Below are 11,074 nucleotides of genomic sequence, written 5' to 3' on the forward strand. Positions count from 1 at the left end.
ATTGGGAGCCTAACAGGACAAAGTTAATTGCGACGCAAAATGAGTTTTCTGCCGACGAACTGGTAATCTGTGGACCCCATTAGAATTTCTGCAGCAGAAACATAATTATATAACATTCAAACTAATTTAAATACCTATAAAGATAGGTTACTTGCAATGTCAATTATTCCATTAAATTATTATTTTTCATATTACTAAATTCCATTTAATAATTGTTACCTACATAGTCTATCGAAGATGGGTAAAGTGATCTGTGCAGCAGATAACCCATACTCCAATTGACATTCCACAGGTTATGGGCCTTATGGCGATCGTGCGAGAGCAAATAGGATTTACGTCTACTGTCGTTTTGCAACTTCGGAATGATTCAATAGTCATGTATGAGGTTGAGGCTCGAATGGATGCGTTATCTAAAATTGGTAAATCTAAGTCCATATGAGTTGATGTAATCAAAAGGGCAGTATATTTTATGAAAAGCGTTTCGTTTTATTGTTACCTAGCGACTCGCCCCGGCTTCGCACGGGTTTACAAATTATACATAAACCTTCCTCTTGAATCACTCTATCTATTAAAAAACCGGCCAAGTGCGAGTCGGACTCTCGCACGGAGGGTTCCGCACCATCAACAAAAAATAGAGCAAAAAAATCGTATTTGTTGTATGGGAGCCCCCCTTAAATATTTATTTTATTTTATTTTTAGTATTTGTTGTTATAGCGGCGACAGAGATATATCATTTGTGAAAATTTCAACTGTCTAGCTATCGCGGTTCATGAGATACAGCCTGGTGACAGACGGACGGACGGACGGACGGACGGACGGACGGACGGACGGACGGACGGACGGACGGACGGACGGACGGACGGACAGCGAAGTCTTAGTAATAGGGTCCCGTTTTTTACCCTTTGGGTACGGAACCCTAAAAACCTCATCAAAATCCGTTGCGTAGTTTTAAAGATCTAAGCATACATAGGGACAGACAGACAGCGGGAAGCGACCTTGTTTTATACTATGTACCTAGTGAAGAAGACCAGAATAAGTTCATGTAGGTAGGTATCTCCCATTCTGCCCAGGCACAGGCCTCTACTTATCACGATCACAGACAGGTTTCGTCACGGTTTTTTTCTGCACCAAAATTGTATACAGGCGCCATCACATATATCGGAACGGCCAAGATGTTCAAAATCCGCTGCTCCGATATATTTGATAGCAATTTTATAACCCTACTGTGTCCAACTCAATCTAAATGAACGATTAATACGATGAAGTTGATACCAAAATCTATAGTTTGTCAAAGGACTGTCTCATTTCAAACATAGAGAGAATCATACTATATTTGTCTTAGCCTAGTACCCACTAGTACTATAGCACCCAAGAGAAAGGGATGAGTATAGTTTTCTTGGTTCTTACTGACTGACTGGTTTGACCAACTGTAGAACTTTTAATACTTATTAAAAGTATTCTAAAAGGTAAGGTAAGGTAAGGCTATGGTTCTAAGTCACTTGACTTAGAACCATAATGATTAATTATCTTTCGATTTTTTTTTGTTAACATGGCTGTACCCATTTTGAATATGCCGGAGCTTAATTTAATTTCTTTTACCCCTTTTACAACAGTTATGTTACAACTTTATTAAAGTTTAATTTTATAAAGAGGTTATGATTAGACTCTTATTATGACTTTATTATGACTTCCGTGCCCAATGTTTTATCATGTCACCTAAAAGTTGATGATTTGCCGAGATCAATATACCTACAATCTTGATGGACCATATCATTACTATGTTACCACGAAGGTTCATCTACAATGAAGCCTCGAGTGTTCACCTCAAAACATCACTGTACTACTTTAACACAAAGCCATAAAGCTCAAAATTGAAGTAATATCAGTTTGAAAAGCGCATTTAAAAGTTTGTCAAGTACTAAAACTTGAACCACTCTATTTGCGCTTTGATAACTCTTACTATGACAGTATTGGGAGGTGGTAAGGTTCAAAATTTAGTAACTTTTAGTTTCAAAATTTCATTGCATACTGGCCGATTTTTCATTGTTGATTTTCTATAAGTAATTGACCAAAAGATAATACGATCTTAATACGTAGTAATAGAGGCCAAAGTGGAATAGATTTAGGTTTTAAAGACGCAAACGATCGTAGTTGTGGTCATTGTTAAGTTCGTTGTATAAATAGGCAGTGTTAGTTTGGATTGACACATTCGACAGTTTGTCTTACATCGTGCTGTATCTCCTAAACTTATATATAGGTAGGTACAATACATGGTCAAAAAGTGGACGCAAAGGTGCAAGTTTCGAGTGTCTGAGAAATCCTAAAATATAAATAAACCCAGAACCTTATTTTTCAACTTATTAAGAAATAAATTACAAAAATAAAAACGTATTCGAACATGAAAACACAAACACTAAATACAACACAAGTAGTGTTTCAGTTCATCTTATAATTAAGTACATTTTTGTTACCTACGTACTAATTGCAACTTATTTTTAACTTATTTAAAATTTTCTCATATTTTGCTTTATCTACTTATTTTTGATATTAATTTCAAAGTTTTCACATCCCAGGTTGACTGGAGGATATCGCCTCTTAGCAGTGTGACCGCCTGTTGTCTGATGTAGATTACTTTTCGATTTTTATACTTATGGTAATTTTCTGTTTTGGTTAACGATAAATTGAATTTTTTATGTACCTATATGTTACCGAAAAATCGTATTAAAATAATTGTGAAATTAATACCAGGCACGCTACAAGAATAGGTCACTGTAATGACGAATACTGAGATAGCAATGTGCCAAAGAGAATTTATAAAAATATGCAAAATTCCCATGAAATGTTCTCGTTTTTTTTTCTGCATTTTTATTGCCGAACTTTCATAGAATATTCGATTTCTATGATAATTGAAATATACGTCAATGATCGTAAATATCAAATGAAACAGTCCTCAACAATTAAGTACATTGGGTAATAATCCCTAATCTGAACGGGAACTTGAATTTTCTCAAGAGTTTCCAGAATTTTTCGGCAATTTTTGAGAAACTACTGCAACTTATTTTTGTGTTCGTTTCAGATATTAACATTTTGATCTCAGAGCAACAACATGAAGGTAATCCATAATACTACCTTGCTAATACGTATCAAGTTTTCAGCAACCATTTGTAATTAACTGTAAATTTTTGTATTTTCAGGCGTTCATTCCTTTAATTTGTTTATTGTCGCTAGCGGCCGCCGAAGCTCCTCTCGGGTAAGTTTATTAATAACTAAGTATTTTCTATTTTGAGGCTCTATTTGAGCTAAGGTCAATGTGGATAATTCCGTCATGGGGACTATTCCGTCTATTAGCGTTTTTCTCGAACAACAAACAAAATTGATAAATTGATAAAGCATGCGATTGCTTTTAGCAATCAAAAGCAAATGGTTTTTTTCCTACGATTGAAAATCTAAGAAATATACGCTCGTGGATAGAATAGGCCCTATGATGGAATTAGCCACATTGTCCTTATATCAGTTCCCTAGAATACTTATTCTACTCCAGACAATTAAATAAAACAACCTCATTAGAAGCGCGGCGCGTGGGCCGAGCTGGCGCTTGTACTCGTACCTATATAGACAAGTAGTATCATAATAGGAATATCTATATGTAACGTTATCTAGGGACCTTATTGTCGATGGCGGTTACGCCCCATATGTAGAGTCACACACTGAGTTTCATGCCAAGTATTACGTGAATTACATCAAGTAGGTATGTCCCATGGGATATACACATTATGCACCAGTGTCGTCACTGTCAAGTTACTATGCAAAATCCGTGATATTTTTTAAACTTACTTATTTTACAATTCATTCCAGCGACGGTTACGCCGCTGCTCGATCAGACCACGGCCACTCCCACGGTTCCAACCTCGGCCGTTCTCTCTCCACCGAATACGGACCTCCAGGGACCTCTAGTCGGTCCCTATCTCAAGAATACGGTGCACCAAGCGCTAGAGCCCTCAGCCAAGAGTACGGCGCGCCAAACGCCAGGGGTCTTTCTCAAGAATACGAGGCACCTAATACTCGAGGTCTGTCACAGGAATATGGAGCGCCAAGTGCTAGGGGGCTCTCTCAAGAATACGGAGCTCCAAGCGCCAGGGGACTTTCACAAGAATACGGAGCTCCAAGCGCCAGGGGACTTTCGCAGGAATATGGTGCCCCTAGTGCCAGAGGACTCTCTCAAGAATATGGAGCTCCAAGCGCCAGAGGACTCTCCCAAGAGTACGGCGCCCCCAGCGCTAGAGGATTGTCTCAAGAATATGGAGTTCCCAGTGCCCGAAGCCCTTCTGAAGAGTATGGAGCCCCAAGCGCTCGCGGCTTATCCTCTACCTACGGCGCTCCTTCCCAAGACTTCTCCCGCGGACTTTCTCAGGAATACGGGGCTCCTGGACTAAGAAACGCACCTTCAGACTCTTACGGCGCACCTGCCTTCAGAAATACCCCTTCGGATTCTTATGGAGCTCCGCTGTCTTCTGGTCTTCAAGATTTCCGATTAGCTCCTTCTGAGGCATATGGTGCTCCGTCAGCTAGAAGCTTTGGGTCTCCTTCTCAGAAATATGGCGCTCCTGCTCGTAACTCTTTCCGTTCGAACTCTCTATCTCAAGAATATGGTGCTCCTTCCACCCGATCTCAAGGTTTCTCTGGCAGAAACTCTTTCAAATCTGCTAAAGGCCGCTCTGGTTTCTCTACCCCCTCGTCTACTTACGGTGCTCCTAGTGGAAGGTCTTCTGACTCCTATTCCCAAGGCCATAAGGCTGGTTCTTCATTCGCAAGCGCCCGCTTGTCGGATACCTATGGAGCGCCCGCTGCAAGGAGTTTGTCGGATACCTATGGAGCGCCCGCTGCAAGGAGTCCCTCAGATACCTATGGAACACCCGCTGCAAGGAGTCTGTCCGATACGTATGGAGCACCGAACAGCAGAACTGCGGGATCGAAGACTAGTGCTTTTGCTTCGTCTTTCGCTTCTGCCAGGTTCGTATACTCGTACCGTTACCTATATGTATTTACAAACTCCAATAACACGACCTCTTCTATGTATATCACTTGTACTAACACACATAACTCGCCATCGGTGGATCTTACGCATTAGCAATTTTACGAGTTTTCAGTTAACATTTAAGTTAGTTGACCCTAATTGATGATTTTAACGGCTCTAATCTCGATCGATATCATATAATTTAATTATTACATTTTTCGCTCATCTTTAGCAATCAATCCAATCGTACAATAAAATTAGCATCTTACCGCCTATTAAATTTAACCCTCTTACCGCTTATTTTCTTGAGTTAAAGTCATTTCATGACCTTTATATTTGCACTAGGAAAGCTTAAGGCTTCTTGCCTTTAATTTCATATCTAAATAACTATTCATTCTATCCTTTAATACTTACATAATCTCGTTTCAGGTCATCCCCCTCTTCCAAATACGGCACCCCCTCCGCCTTCGACGCTATGCCCTCCGAGCAATATGGCGTTCCCGAACAGTACGATTCTCTCTCCAGCCAGGGCTACGGGTATGCCAGGGGGGCTCTCGATGAGCTGCAGAACCAGGTTCGTAAACACTTTTAGCCATAGTCTTCCTTGCATTTGTCCCGGCTTTTCGCCATGGCTCATGGGAACGAACTGCCAACTGACCTTCTAACCCAGAGGGGAAACTAGGTCTTATTGAGATTAGTCAGTTTCCTCACGATGTTTTCCTTCACCGAAAAGCGTCTGGTAGCGTAAGGTCCGTAATACTCGTAGGTAGGTACGAGCCGGGGTTTGAACCCACCTCCGGTTTGAAAGTCGCACGCTCTTACGACTCTTCTCTTGCCGCACAGACTCTATTTTAAAACTCTTGTCATTGAATTTTCACAGAGCTCATGACCACGGGAAAATCATTAATGAGATCGAGTGATAACGAAACCAATGAATGAAGTTAAAAATATTCCTTACTAGCGACCCGCCCCGGCTTCGCACGGGTTAACAAATTATACATAAACCTTCCTCTTGAATCCCTCTATCTATTAAAAAAACCGCATCTAAATCCGTTGCGTAGTTTTAAAGATCTAAGCATACATAGAGACAGCGGGAAGCGACAGTTTTATACTATGTAGTGAAACTGACTTCAGGGTTTAAGCTTTGTATTAAGCACTGACTATATGCTATTCCAGGAGCCAGCGAACTACGACTTTGCCTACAAAGTGAATGACTTCGAATCTGGCAGCGACTTCGGGCATTCGGAAACCAGGCAGGACAACCGCGCTGAAGGCAGCTACTTTGTCGTTTTACCTGATGGAACCAAGCAGGTTAGAACCCACGAATTAACGATAAACACAACTCGCTACTCAAAATGCAGAAACAAATTTTCACCTCAGCAGCTCGAACAAGGGTACTTTGCTTCTTCAAAACAGTGAGCAAAATGCGATTTTGCTCACTGAGTGAGACAAAATGACATTCAAGTGACCTTTATAGTCAAATGTCATTTCAACATGCGGGGTCTAATACAAGTTCGAAATACTTGGGTTCTATTATCTCTGTCCCTTTCACACTGTTAGCAAAACAAAACAGACAAAAAAATGTTAAAACGACATTTAACGGTATATATTCACGGTTTATAATAGACCCCCGAAAAACTTCAGACCGCATCGTTCCAAACCACGAACGAGTATGAATTCTTAATCATTAATTAACAAAAATAAAGTTTAAGATTTCATAAAAACTGATAAAATACTATATTTTAGGTATTTTATTGTACAATTAAAATAATTAACTCAAAAAATACACAGATCATCACGCAAAATTAATTATTTGTCTAATAGGTATGTTCTCACTGCGCTAAGGTGAAAAGTTTTGTGAACTACACGAGATCAAAGTTATTTACATCTCGTGCGCTTTTGAGTCCCTTACTACGCTCAAGATTCTATTATAGAATCTTTCGCTTGCACGGGACTCAAAATAAGGTTGTTGTACAAATAACTATTTTGTCAGTAAAGAAAAGGAAATTACAACGTAAGAAATACGTACCATCTATTCCATCACACCTCAGCCCATGTGTGGAAAAGTAACTTATAGTTTGTCAGAGGACTGTCTCATTTCGAACATAGACAGAGAGAATCATGCTATCACCCAAAAGAAAAGGATGAATACAGTTTTTTTGGTTGTTATTTACTGACAAATTGGTTTGACCAACTATAAATTAAACGCTCGTCAAGCGTGAAAACTTTAAGTTTTTGCCGGATCTAGCTGCCAACGGTAGATCAACTCTTCTATGAGAATGAGATGCTACGACGCCATGTAAATTTCTTGAGATGTTAAGATTTTGACGTAGCTCAATTTATGATGCGTTATAGTACATTACATAGTACCTAGGGAGGTGAATTCGTGAATGCTCCATATCGCAGGTGTTTGTGGCCCCAACCGAAAATGAGGGCCATAAATATGCGATCTGGGGCTTTACGAATTACCGCCCGTGGTTTGTCTTAACTTAAAGTTTTACGTTTTGCCTTGGCCAGGAAGTGAAAATCCCACTTACGGGCCTAGGGTCACGTAATAGTAGTTTATGCAACAGTGATATAATAAGGGTTCTTAAAATTCAAGGGTCGAAGTTACAAAACGAGACGTAGTCGAGTTTTGTAAAAAAAGACCCGCGAATTTTAAGAACCAATTATGAGCTGTTGCATACATTACTTTTTCTATGACAGCTGCAGCAAAAAAAAAAAAAAAAAAAAAAAAAAAAAAAAAAAAAAAAAAAAAAAAAAAAAAGGAATAATAATAAAAAAAAAAAAAAAAGGAATAATAATAAAAAAAAAAGGAATAATAAAAAAGGTAATTATTAAAAACAAAGAGTTATTATTAAAAAAAAGAGTTATTATTTAAAAAAAATTGAGTTATTATTTAAAAAAAAAAAGAGTTATTATTGTAAATGAAAACATACCTCTTTCAATCAAGATGATCGGAACTTGTATCTTTAAAAAAAATAAAGCAGTTGTATTATACTCATAAGATGACTGCTAGCAGTCATCTTATGAGCCTATAGACAAAGCATTCAAATGACATTGCTTTAGATATCACTGTCAGTCATTTAATTGACACATTTAAGTGCTGGAGTAGAAAAAGGTATTTTGAGCAGCGGTGTGGTCGATTCTCCCCCGAAAATAAATAATTTTAAAAATTCAGTTATTGCACTGATTGACATCCTACTGTTTCATTATTTTGTTTTGTTTTATTATTTTATATATTATATAAGTCTTTAATAATATTGTAATTCCTCAGGTGGTAGAATACGAGGCCGATGAGCGCGGTTTCAAGCCTCGCATCTCCGTGGAGCCAGCATCAGGCGGCTACGATGACAACGCCAACAACATCGCTCGCTCCGCTGATGGACCTTATTGACAACCACATAAAGACCATTTTACTATGCAAACCGAACAGGACCGAGGTCATTATCTCTCTCACTCTTACCACGAGCAAATAAGCTTGAATGAGAAGTTTTACGACCCCGGTCGTCTGTCACTTTGGCTCCCGATCGGAATGCGTTACCATGGTTACTCAAAGTTCAGTTTTAAAAGTCCGTTCCAATTTCAAACGAGTTTAAAGGGACGAGAGTTAGCGAGGCCTTATAATAAGTGAGATGGCAAAAATATTACCAAGTTTCATTAATCATTTTCTGAAACTTAAAATTGAAATGTTAATGGGCTTTTAAAATTGGAATTGCTTTACAGTGTTTTGTTTGCAATTTATGATACGAACTTTACGAACGACTAGCGAAATACTCATTTATTTATTACTTTTATAGCAAATTGAAAAAAAAATGTATAAAAAAAGTACCTCATAGTTTGTAAGTTGCTTGTGATGTAGTGATAATTTAGTGCAAATATATTTTTATGATGTTATTTTATACTTTTTATTTCGTTTATTAAAATTAAACCCCAAATTATCACCCGCCTTCTTAGCATCTCTTGATGAATATCTAAGTCACGGTAGAAAAATACATAAAATAGGTGAGTTATATACATACTTTATAAACAGTTTATTCTTAAAATGGTATACATCTCACTCATCTGTTGACTAAGTAAATATATACCTATGCTAACAAAGTAAGTAAAGTGTAGTTGGTTTAGTTTACCAGGAAGCGTTGATCGTAATAGGGTATTTGACATTTTTTTATGAATCGATCAGGTTTGTTTTGAGGATCAAAATAAATGTCTGTAGGTATGTGACCCATTGTTTTAAAGCAATACAAAAGTCACAAATGATGGTCAAAGTCTGGCACCCGCACATTACCTACTGACGAAACGCTTCATAGAAAAAACCGGCCAAGTGCGAGTCGGACTCGCGCACGGAGGGTTCCGCACCATCAACAAAAAATAGAGCAAAACAAGCAAAAAAACGGTCACCCATCCAAGTACTGACCCCGCCCGACGTTGCTTAACTTCGGTCAAAAATCACGTTTGTTGTATGGGAGCCCCACTTAAATCTTTTATTTTATTCTGTTTTTAGTATTTGTTGTTATAGCGGCAACAGAAATACATCATCTGTGAAAATTTCAACTGTCTAGCTATCACGGTTCGTGAGATACAGCCTGGTGACAGACGGACGGACGGACGGACGGACAGCGGAGTCTTAAGGCTTGGCCAGACAAAGAGCGCGACGTAGCGCCGCGTGATGCCGACGCGATGAATGTTCAAACAGGCCGCGCGCGGACCGCGCTCTCAACACGCCCTCATCACGCGCGCGAACGCGGCGCGGCCGCGCGGGAACGCGGCGCGGCCGCGCGCCACCGCTCGCTGCCTAACGTCCGATCCGACTGATGTGACCCTGCGCGACGCGGCGGCCCGCCGCGTCCCGCCGCGTCCGCGCGGCGCAGCGCTGCGCGGACGCAAGGGGCCGCGCGGCGCGGGGCGCGACAGAAGCGGGGCGTGATACCGGCGGGACGCAGTCTGTTTGACGTCGGTAACCTGTTAGCATGTGCCGCGGTCGCGCGGCGCGGACGAGGTGCTGCGTCGCGCTCTGTGTCTGGCCAAGCCTTTAGTAATAGGGTCCCGTTTTTACCCTTTGGGTACGGAACCCTAAAAATGGCAATATATCGTGACGTCATCATGTAACGTTAGAAGCCGTTTCAATGTATGGAAAACAAGTAAATTGCGATTTTGTCAGTGAAATATTGCGTTTATGTATATAGTTGCTGTACAATATTTTTTTAAATAAAATGTAAGGAATCGAATGGTATCATTATTTTTTTTCCTATTTGGAAGTAAAAAATTTTTTTTTTAATAAACGACACTTCACACTAGCCTTCAAAGTCGTGCCCCGATTTTATAAAAGGACAATTTACAAATCTACGTTTTAAATTTTTAGGGTTCTGTACCCAAAGGGTAAAAACGGGACCCTATTTCTAAGACTCCACTGTCCGTCTGTCTGTCACAAGGCTGTATCACATGAACCGCGATAGCTAGACAGTAGAAATTTTCACAGATGTCCGTCTGTCTGTCACCAGGCTGTATCACATGAACAGTGATAGCTAGACAGTAGAAATGTTCACAGATGATGTATTTCTGTTACCGCTATAACAACAAACTCACACCTTTCTGGTTTTTTTCCGACAAATGGGTCAATCAACTATTTCTTGTTGTTATTCTGTCCCATCAGCGAGGAGACAATAGTAGCATAGATTCTTAGAAGAACTGCTGTACCATGTTCTACTAACATGCTCAGTAGATGTCCCATTATGGAAAGGTCTTATACCTAACTACCAATATCTGGGAGACCGAGCTTTGCTCGGAAAACATATAAAAACCTAGTGGGCCTAAGCTGTGTTACCGACCGTTCCCCCATCCACCTACTTGGGGGAAACTCATCTACGCCGTCGGCTTACGCTACGTCTTACGTAGGCTAACAACGCGCGAACGCCGCGCGGCCGCCGCGCTGCTTCGCGTCTAAATCGCTCACGTACGAGTAGGACATACCTATACGTATCAACGGTTTGTTTCATCCTCGCCGCGCCGCGCCGCACCGCGCCGCCGCCGCGCCGCCGCCTCGACAGCTGAGCATGAGTC

General features: G+C 40.3%; 1 protein-coding gene across 2 annotated transcripts; it reads left to right on the top strand.

Moving 5' to 3' along the window:
* The first annotated feature begins 3,074 nt into the window (after nucleotides 1-3,074).
* On the top strand, nucleotides 3,075-8,476 carry LOC134658700 (pro-resilin-like). 2 transcript variants are annotated; one of them, XM_063514353.1, is made up of 6 exons: nucleotides 3,075-3,112; nucleotides 3,195-3,250; nucleotides 3,856-5,010; nucleotides 5,444-5,588; nucleotides 6,191-6,325; nucleotides 8,292-8,476. In XM_063514353.1, exons 1-6 carry the CDS (start codon nucleotides 3,107-3,109, stop codon nucleotides 8,409-8,411), a joined length of 1,617 nt encoding a protein of 538 aa, XP_063370423.1. In that variant the 5' UTR covers nucleotides 3,075-3,106; the 3' UTR covers nucleotides 8,412-8,476. The 2 variants fall into 2 exon arrangements, with proteins under 2 accessions (XP_063370423.1, XP_063370424.1); XM_063514354.1 differs by having other exon boundaries at nucleotides 6,194-6,325.
* The last annotated feature ends 2,598 nt before the right edge of the window (nucleotides 8,477-11,074 follow it).

This window comes from Cydia amplana, chromosome 23, assembly GCF_948474715.1.
Source record: "Cydia amplana chromosome 23, ilCydAmpl1.1, whole genome shotgun sequence".
NCBI lineage: Eukaryota > Metazoa > Arthropoda > Insecta > Lepidoptera > Tortricidae > Cydia > Cydia amplana.